General features: G+C 39.2%; 1 protein-coding gene across 1 annotated transcript; it reads right to left on the bottom strand.

Moving 5' to 3' along the window:
- Positions 1-300: 300 nt before the first annotated feature.
- On the bottom strand, positions 301-13,371 carry PODN (podocan; the record flags this gene model as incomplete). The annotated part of the gene is made up of 7 exons (XM_009703456.1): positions 301-463; positions 2,353-2,501; positions 5,191-5,848; positions 7,861-7,976; positions 10,002-10,158; positions 12,440-12,549; positions 13,309-13,371. Coding segments are annotated over 7 exons (1,416 nt in total), but the record flags the coding sequence as incomplete, so codon positions are not given.
- Positions 13,372-13,952: the final 581 nt, after the last annotated feature.

The raw sequence follows: 13,952 nt of genomic DNA on the forward strand, positions 1-13,952 counted from the left end.
CTGTTCTGTCTGCTGTGGCTACAAACAGAAATCCTATGAACAGTCCACTGCCTCTGATAAAACACAGATATATACTGACTCATTTTACAAAATAATGTATTTTCAACCCTTTTTGATTCTGCAGTTCCCAGTCATGTTTTAGTGGAACTCTTTGAGTCTAGGGCTCAGACATCCACTTGTTATGTTTCAATCATACTTGTGAATTGGAATTATTTACAAAAGAGTGTGAGAACTAGGTCCTTGATTTAACTAAACTACAGTTGTTACCTCTCACATGATGTGATTGTGTGAGTTCACATTTTATCTCAGTTCTTCTTCCTCATCTTCCATTTCTTCTTCTGAGTCATCCTTATTCTTTGAACTGTTGCTGAATTCAAGGTTCCCTTCAATATCCAGCACCTGTAAGTGCTTTAGGTTTTGGAAGGTACTTTCCTTCAGTGCTCCAACTGCAATCTTATTAAACCTTTAAACAAACAAAAAGGCCTTCCTGTTAAAATAAACCCATTTTTATTTCCAACACAGAAATCAGGAGACTAAGAGGAAACGATTCTGCAGAGTTACTCTAACTTACACTGACCCAAGTTACTTTAACTTTACAGTGACCCACAACAGCACTCTAGGAGTACTGACTCCTCTGGATGGAAAAAGGAAGGGAAAGCAGGTATGGATTAACAAGCAGGCAAATGCTGCGACTGAACAAAGTTTGCTGACAGCACTCTGTATCACCACAAAGGACCTTACAGGAAAATATTGGGAAACATTAAGTATCTCCCATTGATTTCAAGTTCACTGACCAGGCTTTCAAAAATCTTCTACTTTTCTCCACCCCAGCCCTTCTTCCCCCTTCTATAACTGTATTCTGCAAGGAAAAAAAACGTAATATTGGAATTCCTCCCTGTCTCAATTCTTTCTCTTGGTATTCTGTTTTCTCCTTCCCAGAGGGGAAAGGCGTCTGCTCCATAGCCCACATTTCAAAGTGTAATTTGATTTTTCTTGAGATTCTATGTCATCCCTTGACAGTTTAATTCTTCTCCCACAATACTCAAAATACTGGCACAAAGTACCCCTTTAGAAACAAAGCAACATGCAATAATTTTTCATCAGTTATTTAGGTTTCCAAGAGTATAAATAAACTAATCTGCAATTTAAGAACCTCTCACATATACTGCTTGGTCTGTTACTCTCGAACATGCTTAAAATCGTATTCTGTCTAATATTCCAGATGTATATAGTTGTTTCACAGCACTGCAGTGATTAATAGCCTCCCATTAAGAAATACAACTTAGCTTGGGTGGAGTTGCCTCCTAAATATGTTAGCAAAACAGTTTTGCAAATTCCTTTTTTCTCTTTATATAGAAATATAGAATGCGGTATGTGGTTTCTGGTTTGCATCCAAGCATTCACTAAAATCTCATAAATGTGAGCAGCTGAACAGGCAGACTGCTTTAATTTACACCAGATTTTGTAATATTATTTGCTTGGTATGGAATCATTCATCCAAAAAGGCATGCTTCAGAACTATTCAGAACTACAGAACAGTTTAGTTGCATACAGACAAAATACGGCCATATTTAGTCTTGTGCAGCAGGCAGCCTAGGCTTTTTGAACACATCCCTTGGATCAGCTTAATCAAATATTCTGCAGGCGTTCATAAATTACTTTCAAGCAGTATTTTCAGTAATGTTCCATCAGATTAAAATTGAATATACTACTGGACCAGATTCTTGCTTCATTTCTTGTATTATAAATCTTTGCTTAAATCAGTTACATTACTGTGAGTTTACATTATATGTAAAAAAGGTCAGTATCTGTCACCTATAAAAACAAAGTCCTCATCCAGCTGACAGAGTAGGAAAAAAAAACAGAAAAGTTTCTAAACTTAGTTACACAACTGTCACAGTTGTACCTTGTTATCTGTTTCCGACAAAACTATCAAGGGAATGCGCACAACTTCAAGATTAGTCATACCTGCCTCATTAGAGGGAGATTTTGTCAAAATCCTGGGCTAATAGTCACAGGCAAAGCTGTAGTCCTACTAGTGGACTGTAAACTTTTAGCTCACAGCTGAATATTGGAATATGACAGAATGTTAAACATTCATTTCCCAGAATTTCTAACATGCCTAATCCATTCTAATAAGCACAGAAAGGACAAACTCTCCGAACAGAAAGAGCTTATTATATGTATCCATGTCTTTTCCAAGCACATTAACATAGTTTCATCAAACATTATTATAAAACAAAGTTGCTTATTTAGAAAGGTAGGACTTTAAATACTTTCTAAAAAGTAAGCAATTATACAGTGGATGAAGAAGAAAAAATCTTGTGCGCTGAAGTGGAAACTTGACCTTACCTGAGGTAAATCCCCTTTATTTTGGGCGTGGATTCAAAAGCATTCTCTGAAACTGTTGTGATCTTGTTGTTCTGAAGATACAGATATTCTAGAGATTCTGGTAGGCCTGATGGGATAGAAGTCAGCTGGTTGCCAGCCATGTCTAGTGACTGCAAGGAAGAGACAACAAGGGGTCAAGTAAATAATTGAATTTAAATATAAGCAGCACTCCAAAAAGAGATCTGACAACAAATGAGCTTCCAAAGGCTGGCTGTATACATCCCACACACACCTTTGAAAGTTTATCCATTATTTTTTATATATATACACACACATACATATAAGTCTACAAAAATACATATATACATATATATACACATGCACTTATAAAAAACTTAGTATGGTAACAGTGCAGAAGCAAGACATTTATGCAAAGCTTATCCAGTATTTGTTGTGTTTGAAAATTATCTGGAAATGGGCTTTATTTTTCAGATGGTGCTTTGCTGAATCTGCTTCAGAACCTCTCCCTTCTGGTGAGGACAGGAAAATGACAAACACTATGTGTACAGTGGAAATTGCAAATTGTCAGCCATGCAGAAAGGTTCCGTTTGAGTTCATGGTGGAAAAACTGAAGTGATATTTATTGTAGCATAAACTAATTTAATCTACCTCTAAATTTCCATCAAGGTAAGTGTGGCCATGACAATTCCGCTCTCTTACATTACTATTTAGCATCATGATTTCACATGAGACATCACGATGTTTTGTTTAAGAGTTCCAATGTCTCTTTATCTCTGTCCCCAGGCTTTAGTCCATGCCTGCTTTAAGTGAATTAAAAGCAGATTGCATTAAAAGCAGATATGCATGAGAATTCCTTGGAAGCTACTACTGCAAACACTTCACTAGCTAAGGTTAGTGACTAGTTCAGAGTTACACATAAAAACATCTGGAAATATTCTAACATGGAGAATGTATGAAGACATCAGGACTAAAGGCCATGTTCATTTCTCAGATGCATTTTATGCAAGAAAACGGATCAATAGAAGTGTTTTGTTATCCTGTATTGTAGCATTTTCATAGCACCAAGCTGACACACGAGTTACACATTATTCAGAGCTACACTTCTGCAGATGATTGTAATGATTTCAGTGTTTTTATTTCCCACATAATCCCAGTCTGGCAAACAATTATGTAAATGTCTAGCTTTGCAATTGCAGACAGTCTTCAGTGATTTCCATGGAAACGTGTGGACTGAAGCGTATGCTAAGTACATGCACGATCAGGATCTGTTGTGATGGTTATTTGTCAAATCCACTCCAGTGCACCAACTCATAAACCAATTGCACAGTTAAGCCCTTAATGATAAAAAAGATTCATATATACTGTCGTGGAAATAACTAACAAGTAGCAGCTAAAAATGAACCATTAGTCTAACAGAATTTTAAGTATGTGCTATTGTCTTAACCTTATTCAGTATGAACAGGGTTTGCTGTGGGGTAGGTACAACTGAAGGGCCAGCTTTTGATTCAGCAACGTGTTACTCTGGCTTCACACTGACTACGAGGGAGTGACAGTGGAATAAAAGTAACGTGAAGTAGCTATGAATCAGGCCTTTTGAGAAGGAAAGCTTGTCATTCCAACCAACAACTACAGCTGTCTAAGAGGTCTCATGACCTATTTTTGTTCGAAAAAATAAACCAACCCAGGTGACAGTGACTACATTTTATTAAGCCACTGCAGTGAAACAATTCCAGCATCTGTAATTCTCAAGAGCATCTTCCTTCCAGACTACTTTTCATCTTAGATATATTTGCATGCACACACACACACATACATGTCAGTGAGGCACTAAACAAATGCAAAATGTATTATTAAAGCCATGGGACCAAATCTGCAGCTGATGCAAACCAACAGCTCTACAGATACTGTTGCTGCATTGCTGATTCAGGTTAACTGACAAACAAGCTATTGCTTATTCCCAGAAACAACAGAAAGGGAAACGTTCACATAGATAAATGTTTGGATTGTCTCAAAACACACTGGGGGCCAGCGTGACATATGCTCCCTGTCCCTTATCCCTGATCTGCTCTGAGATGTACAAACTTTGCCTGTGCAGTGATCTAACCATATGCACCCTAGATGGGGGCCATATGACACAGGTAATACTTTTTACTGCAGGAAACGGGCTGTTGCCTAAAAGGAAATGCAGACAAATCCTTCAGCCAGTGTAACAATTTTGAAAGGTCATTTTGCATAGCACAAATGTGATTGTTCCTGCCTGCCTTATGGTTTGTGTTTAACTTTCTCCAACAATTAAGCAAATGAGAAGACTGCTGATTGAATCCAGACCTCCTAGCTGCTATCCAGGTGCCTTAGCCAGCTGAGCTGCTAAATCCTACAGCTTGGCCTGTCTGACTATAAGCTGATGTGGGGGCTTTGAGAATTAAGAGTGTTTTTGTTTATGCATTCCTTCCTCCTGCTGTCTCTCTTCAGAGCTGATTTTAAATCTTTTGGGAGACAAGCTATTTGAAAGGCATAATTTCAGTTTCAATGACAACATTCACTAATGTTTATCTGAAAATACAGGACATCATTAGGGTTCAGAAACAAAGATGTCTTTACATTTCCCAGAATTAGCAGTACGTGGTGGACCACCACCCTGGTCAGCAGTGGGAGGTACCCACCTCTGGCACAACAGCACAGTATTCCTCCTCTAGAAACACAGGGTGCAGCACTTACAATGCAAGCCGAAAACAGGAGGACCAAGCACATTAAGTATTGGTGCTATACGAATTGGCTTAGGGAGACAGACGAGGACATCAGCATTACTAAAACAATTAGAGAAGGTGATGTTTCTACCTGGAGACTGCTGAGTTCTCTCCACGCTCTTGAATAAATTGAATTTACTTTCAGTTTATTGTTGCTCAAATATAGTTCCCGCAGCTTTGTCATCCCAGACAAAGTCCCTTTTGGGATGATGCTTATCTCGTTCTCCTTCAGCTTCAGAATCTGCAAGTTCTTTGGAAAGCCAAAGGGCACGGTGTGGAGATTGTTTCCAGAAAGATCCAAGGACTTCAGTTGCCTCAGTTTACGGAAGGCTTCCCGATGGATCTGGGGACTTTTGAGCTTATTGTAGCTCAGGTTCAGCTCTTCAAGGAAGTAAGTGGTAGCAAAGTCATTCCTGTTAATCTCAGAGATCTGGTTATGAAGGATCATAAGTGTTTTCACTCGCCGGGGCAGCCCACTGGGAATCCTTTCCAGCATGTTGTTGTATAGGTGGACAGTGTGCAGCTTCTTTAAGCCCTGGAAGGCTAACGGGTGAATACCTCGGGCTTTTAATTTGTTATTGTGGAGCAGAAGGTACTCCAGGTTCTTAATTTGGGTCAAGACATCTCTGCCAATCACCTTAATTGCATTCTTTTCCAGGTGGAGGAGGACGATGTTTCGAGGTAAACCATTTGGGATTTGTGAGAGGTTATTGCTGGACAAATCCAGATATTCAAGACTAGACAATTTCCTTGAGAAAGCAGGAAAGAAAACACTCTCCATTTAGATTCTGCAAGGTGAACTGATAACCAGCTTCCCCTAGGATTTTACAATCTTTGCTTTAGAGTCTTTTTACCCAGCACAGCTCCCACTACTGCCCTGTTTTGTCTCATCATATGACTGATGAGGACAGCAAAAGCAGGGAGCTCCCCTACGGCCATGAGGGATTAGGACTAGGCGCTGCCATTGCTCCCCAGCCACACTAGCAAGAGAATCTGCTAGAGTCCACAGTCATCCCACTGGCCACCAGGCTGAGACCTGAGATCAGTTTTGCAGTCTACTGTTCTCTCATTTGCCACCACAGATAGCAACATAAGAGCAATTTCAGTGAGCAAATACCACAGGAAAGATGCCATGGGAGCACCATTAGAACACAGAATTTAGCTCTCCATTTCACAGAAATGTAGCCTAAGCATGAGTAACTTCTGTCTCTCTAGAAGTGTATATTGATACTGAAAAGCAGGTCTGCTTTTTAGATGGTGAAATATTACTCTCGTGAAAAGCAGAAATGCTAATTCAGTGTCCTAGGCTAAGGTAGTGAACTTCTCCTGACCCTCCAGCATTATGGAAGTGAGTCACGGCTAGAGCTTCTTTGTGTAAGCTACTGAATCTGGATTCCACAGACTCAGTTGAAGCTAAAATAAATCCTCAGACCAGCCACTTATACCAACTGGATGTGGATCAATGGTATTATATGCTAGGACTGAGGAGCCCTGTATTCCCTTGTATTTCAAGTCAGCTTCTCAGTTCAAACAAGTCTTTTAATCTGCATGGCATCTACACTGCAGATGACTAGAAAGTTTTCAGGAAATGCGAGAACTAATGCATTACAGACATTACTTACTGGTTACTACACTGCTATTCACAGCTATCCAAGCATGCTCTGAATAAGCAAATACTCTTTGGGTAAAGCACTTCATTGTTGCAAGTTGTAACGTTTCCTCAGCCTGGGTACATCTCAACAGCAGTATCTTGTGCTGTACAGGCAGTATTATGAGAGCAAGGAGCAATATCCACCCCCTCTGCTTACTGTGACTGGTGCCTGAGCTATAGCCACTGTACTCTATTCATCAAAATCTTAACAGAAATTATACGTCCAACATGACCTGGAGGTGGACACAACACAGCTATGGGAAATTACTAAGTGAGGTTTCTGGGAGTGGGAAGTGGAAAAGGAAAGTCCAGTTTGATACATTTTCATGTCTGGAGATCAGAAAAGTTTACAGAATTAAGTTATGGGCAGGACAGATTATATGACCTGGATTTTCAGATACAACAAGGGCAGCACTCACTGCAAGCAGAGACACAAATGTTTAACTTTCTGAAGTGCTAAGTCCCAGGCTAAATTTAGGAGAGGCAAAGGCTATTTCTGTTGCACCAGTTTGTAGCAGAGCTTTTGCAGCCATCTGGCTACTGAGCAGCACCACTGCATCCCTGCCTACTCCAGCATCATCTGCACTGGGGTACAGCTGTGCCAGATGAACTCACAACTGCGTATCTGTGGCTGCTTTCAAGTCACCTTCACAGAAACACGGAATTGGCTTTAGCAAAGATGAAGGTCTGGCCTTAACTTCCAGCGAACTACCCTTGAAACTGGAAAGTCCCAAGTAACCTCACTTTTGACTGGTTTGGAAGAAGAGAGACCAGCTTTGAACATTGTTCTATATGGCCTTTTCCCAGAAGGCACTTAGTACCTGGTGTGATTGGGTCTGTGGCAATGAGGGAGTGGTGCAGTCTGATGTCCAGTGTTGTGTTTTTTGTATAAAAGTATTCTGCACTGTGAATTCAAACCACTCATGCAGACCTTCGCTTTTGAATGGCAGCATCTGAATGTAAGACTTTTCATATAGACTTAGCAGAGAAATGCATAATCTCATGCAGCTTTTAATAATGTACTTTTTAAGATCTTTGTTCAGTAGATGTACTACTGTACCAGAGGAGGTAGACAGACACAGAGTTACAAACTACAGATCTCAGTCTCACCAAAAAGTTTCATTGTCCATTCCTTCATTAGTCAAGTAGTTATTCTGTAAATACAGCTCCCGCAGACCTGTAAGTTCACTGAAGGCTCCTTTGGGAATCTTCTCTAGCTTGTTGTTCTAGAGTCACCAGAAGCACAAAGCACATTACTTGGCATGAAACAACATAGGACATTCAGGTCCTGCTCAGCTAACACCATTAGTTAATTAACAATTAAACTTCAAAAGGGCTAGACATAAGATATTTCAGGGGGCACTATAATTCTGCTTAAGAAATAAATACAAATACTAGACTGAAATATTACAAACTGTTTTTATTGATTCCCCATGGAATCTTTGGGCTAAAGAGTTAGAATTTGCCCCCTGTCCCTCCAGACAGTTTTATTTTGTATTCATAGTCCTTCCACCTATGTGCAAATGTATAATGTAATCTAGGCAACTACTTCTGGAGTTGGCGCAAAATTTCTGGATTTTCTAAGACAGATTTCACCATAAAGAAGAATTAGGTTGGAAGTTGGGAACCAGCCATCCCTCCAGCATTAATGGCACTCCAAAAGGTACAGTTCCCGCAATGTAGATTCTAAAATAATTACTCCTATTGCCTTAGTGTGGCTTTGGAGTAGCCAGCAGGCAGACACAAACAAAATATAAAACTAAGTTCTGCTTAGAAATTCCATACAGGAACTGTAGGAATTATAAAAAGATATATAAAATACTAGGAGTTATAAAAGGACATATAAAACACTCACACTGAATTTGTTAAACTTCCCACAATCCATGTATATGCAATAATGTGATGGACAGACTGGACTAGATTCATGCGTCAACTAATACAAAGTAGATATCACCACAGACAGATTTGGCTCAGTGTCTCGATGAATAGTGAAAGAAAAAATAAAAAGATCTGTCACATCTAAAGTACACCTTTTGGACACTTTTGGTCTACTATTGGCTCTCTCTCATTTCTCATTGCCCTGTTTTTTTCCCAGTCAAAATATCAAGGTAAATGTTACTACTGACAGGCAATGCACTTGAAAACAAAATGTGCATTTCTCTTTTCAGCTCCTCTGCCCTTAACACAACTGGTGACAGCAGGGAAGGATACGAGTTCAAAGAGTAGTGCTCAAAGTCTGAGACCCGTTTGGGAGATAATGATTACCTATAAATGGCAATAAAATGCAGGGGACTCTTAACTTCACACTTTGCAGAGAAATTCCAGCAATTTAAAGGATCAGACTGTTTGCCTTCACTTTTCTTCAAGCTGAAGAAGCCTGTTTTTTAGAAGACTTTAATGGGAATTAGCAGTGAAACCTTCAAGGGAAAAGAAAGCTGGGAGGCAACACAGAACTGCCTAAGTCCAGGGGCTGATAACAGACTCCAGTTTACACACGTCCAAGGAGCTGTCAACACTAGAAGCAAGCGGAACCAGGACTTCCCACCACTGCAGCTCTCCCATTGTTAACAAGGCTGAGATCTCCAGCACAGACATGATGAAGTGTTTTTATCGAAATCAGATGATACGGAATTAAAAATGCTGGAGACTAGTTAATACCATAACTTCTGCTATTGCACTATTGCTGAAGAAATTGTAGCAATAAAGAATCACTGATCCAAACTTTCTCTGTGTTGTCTGAATTGCCAGTTCAGTAGCAAACAAAAATCACTGATGCTAAGGAACAGCAGTCTATGTGAAACGAGTTAGTGAGCAAAGCCAGTACATAGTGGGTAAGCAGCTGTCAGGAAAAACATCATTGTCAGTGGCAAACTTAACTGGGCAACCAGTCACTGGATGGCCATGGAGAATGATCTACCTCCTTCTACTAATATGTATTAATATCATTATATGCAGGGAAGAGACCAACAATGCTACCACACAGGCATTTGCAATATAATCCCCTGAAAAGACAGAAAAGCGTTTTTGTCCCCTGTGAGCATTTTGGTGTTTTGCAAAAAAACCACTGTTACTTATGAACAAAAAAGTAAGGACATGGGAGACAGCTACTGTTGACATAGCAGACGAGACTTACAATGGGCCTGGGAATGTTTCCAAGTGCGCTGAAATGGCTTGGCTGTGCGGTTTGAATCCCATACAAACACAGTACTTTGTGACAATCATAAAGGAATACAAAACCTTGTTGTCATTACCTTTAAGTGTAACTTATATAGTGCTGGAGGGAGATTCTTTGGAACATACTTCAAGAAATTGCTGGACATGATGAGTATCTCCACATTATCAGAGCCATTGAACATATTATCAGGTAACCCAGCATCTGAAAGTTTGTTGTTATGAAGATACACAGATCTGTTGGAAGGAGAAAAAAGATTAAGTTAAACAGATAGTGATATCTCGTGTTTTTTGTTTACCAAGAGAAAGCTGTTTAAAAATTGTATTTCAATCTTTTCTTCTTTCCTTGAGATAATTAGATTTGTTTTTAAATGTGCCCTTTAATTTAGCAAGGGATATAGATGCAAAAGCATACGGTTGGTCCAAATACTCTTGAAAATTTAGATCTACTCCAAATCAAAACCCACATGTGAATACAAATTTCACAAGCAGCCTTATCTTCTTAACGAGAAACTGAGTGCAAGTCTGGGATTGTGCAGTGCTTTGAAACAAAGAATGTCAGTGTGGTAGCCTCACTTGAGAGGGTTAGAACTCATATCTGATTAATAGATATGCCCCCAATTTTAACTTCAATTTGGAATCAAATCTGGGCTTCTTGGGCTTGCAAAATCAACATTTAGTTCTCTGAAGAAAGGGCCGTCTCTCACCCCTCCATTCTTTCTGCTCCCATGAAAGCTGGAAATACCCCAGGCAACCATTTCTCTCCTACTCCTAGAACTCAGAAAGGCATAGAAAGACAGCAAAACTGACAGAAAGACAGCACTTCACTCTGGAAGAATTTTGGTTTTTAATGAACCTGTGGGATTGAGAGAAAGCTGGTTTCTTATTTTCCCTTTGCCCTTCTTACTTTTAACCTTTAATATTCACAGAAGAGTTTCTCCAATCAGATTTTTAAAAATGGATTCATTCTTTCTTATACAGGTTTTAATTCTGTATAAAACAATGAACGTCTATGAAGTTCTTCCTGCTTTTCATTGGCGTAACTGCTAAATGAATTAATTTAACTTCTTTGTAATAAAAGAAATTATAGGATTTTACTGACTTTGATTACCTCTTCCTTTCCTGTGTTTACCCCAAGATGCAGCAGGCAGCTAAAATCGTAGACAGGTTAAAACTGCAAAGGGGCACAGTCTCAAAGTGTGCTTTTTTAACTTGTTCTTGGATTCTCTACCCGTTGCAGAGAACTTGGCAACATGTTTCTGGGAGGAAGGAAAGGGTCAGTACGGAAACCCAATTGTGCGATCACACACTCCAGGGAGTTCAGAGCAACACTGAAAATGTTCACCCTGCATGGTCAGCTGCACTTTTAACTCACAAATATTTGCCTTTCTGAAAACCTTGCTTTCCAAATAATCAGTCTGAGACCATGAACTCTGCCAGGGGCAAATAAACCAACTGAAACAACTGTGTCAGAATTTTATATCAGCAGTCTTGGAAATCAGTAAGTTACTATTCTGATTAAAATCAGTGTAAGTATAGGAGAGTGTGAAAATCTCTTCAGAAGAGTGCAAGAATTTTAACATGAAACAGATACTCTGCAACTCAGATTAAGGAAGAACATATGCATAAATCTAGCTTCTTTCCTGATGAGATATTGCCAGAAATCAGTGAGTGACTCAGCTTTGCAGCTACCAAGAGCCTACGAGACTAAAGGCCGAGTAAGTACAGAGTAGCTTCAGCTCTCAACAAATTCAGTGGGAATGGAGAGTTTTTCAGTTTATCACAAGACTGGGCTCTAGGAGCTCAACTGGGTCAGCTATTATTAACTGCTTCCAAACTTGGATGCATAAATTGCTGCCAACAGAGTCTGAGATGTCTTTGCAGGATTGAGATGCTGCAGTGTCCGTACAGATTACTCAAAACGCCTTTGGAAAAGACCGTATCTCACAGGATGTGCTCTATGTGCATCTGAATTTGAGATGGGCCGATGTGCTCCACTGGATCCTGCTAAGAAAATCACAACCTGAAACTAGCAGAGAGACCTCTGAAACCACTGAGAGACCTCTGAGACCTCTGAGACCTCTGAACCACTTCTGAAGGTGCTAAAGTGCTTAGCTTTAATATAGTTGAGTTATATACAACTGCACTGAGTACTGTCATCTCAATCTGATTCTATTGTTTTAAATGAATGGACTATAACAAAACTAGGGATTTCTAAACAGTTAATCTCCATTTTGAGAAACCGAAGCTGTTCTTTTCAACTCATAACTGGTACACAAATAAAATGGAGACAATTTAATTTTTATTTATGCAAAAGTGTCTGGCAGCTAGTAAAAGCCTTTGGAATGTGTTTGAGAGATCATTTGAACTTTCATGCTGAGAATAACAAACAGTCAGCTTCTTTCCAAAAAACATAAGTAGGCAGTAACATGGTTTAGCCAGATAGTTTCTTATCACCCACCAACTGCATCCGAGCAGTGGCAGAACACTGTTATTGTTTTATTTCCCGATCCCTTACCTCAAGTTTGGTTTCTGTCCAAATGTTAGCCCATATATCTTAGTGAGATAATTGGCTGCAAAATCTGCACTGATCAAAGTATTTGGTAGGAATTTTGGAGCCACTGTTAGCTGTAAAAGAAATATACAAGGAAATTCCAATTAAATGCAATAAATGTTTTAACCAAGTATTAGACCAGCAACAAAACACTTGCAAATTTATTTTCTCTGAACAGGCAAAAATAAATTAAACTGAATGCAGATTGCATGAATGAAAACAAATTGTCCTCACTCACTAATCTCTCCAGGAAGGAGACAGACTTTTGCTCCAAGATATGTGAATGTTTGTTTTGGTTGGAAGAGTCCTGTCTCTTTTTGATGAAGATATCAAAAAATTGTTATTCAGAGAGCGAACACTTTGCTTATTATTGTTCCTAATTCCTCAGTCTGCTGTGCCAAAAAAATCCAACCCACCTCATAGTGGCCTACTACTTACTCTCTTACGAAAGTATATTGCAGGGGGGAAGCATCACTTCATATGTCTGTTCCAATATTGCATCCGTTTACAATGACCTTTTCAACGGAGGATTCAGGTTCCCAAAGGACAGGGATGCTTCTGAGCCAAATGATGGAATATCAAATGGGACTTCAAAGCAAAGACCTACTGTACAGTGATAGTTTATTCATTAAACAAGTGATGTATCAGAAACTAAATACAGAAAGGTCCTGTCTCCAAAGCTTTATACCTGATTGGAGGTATAGGATTTTATGTGTTTTCTCTTGGTCTATTGCTATTTTTATCAGTGATTTTAAAAATTAATGCTAGGAACTTCTGCATCTGAACAAAATTTGGTGGAGTGAAAACTAATGATCAAAAAAGCTCAGTTTTACAGAGCATCCAGATAATACAATAGCTACGTTCACCGAGTGGCTGCTAACAGCAAAGTCATTCACCTAGAAATCAAGGATACAGGTTACCATACAGGCTGGACCACAGTTTTCTGGAAAGCATAAACCCAGAATATTTATGCATCAAGATTAAGCCCTTGGAAAACAAATTATTAACACAACGCTGTAGTTGATATGATCCTTGAGTGCATAAGCAGAAGACTACTGAATTGCAGTAGGCAGGTACAATCACTGAGGTTACAGACGTTACCTATAGTACTGATGAGACCGCTCTTACAATATTTTATGTACACGCTGAAGCGCTCTAGAGAGAATATCTTTTCTAGGGAGATACTGAATTCTTTGCCATCTAACGCTTTGACATCAGGATGGGAAACTCTGGGCAATGGAAGAGATCTGCCTTCTAGCTTGAAATTCTTTCAATCTGTAAAGCTTCTTCCTCACAGCACTGTTGTGTGAAACAGAGCTTAGTCCTTACAGCCAGCAAGGCACAGCAAGACTCACATGATGAGAAAACATATTTTTCAAATTTTTATTACCATAAAACTGCAATTGGTTATTAATAATAGTGTAAAACCAAAAATATTTAAAAGATGAACAATGTGTGAGAGAATAGACACTTTACT

The sequence above is a fragment of the Cariama cristata genome, unplaced genomic scaffold, assembly GCF_000690535.1.
Source record: "Cariama cristata isolate BGI_N322 unplaced genomic scaffold, ASM69053v1 scaffold12927, whole genome shotgun sequence".
In the NCBI taxonomy this organism is placed as follows: Eukaryota; Metazoa; Chordata; class Aves; order Cariamiformes; family Cariamidae; genus Cariama; species Cariama cristata.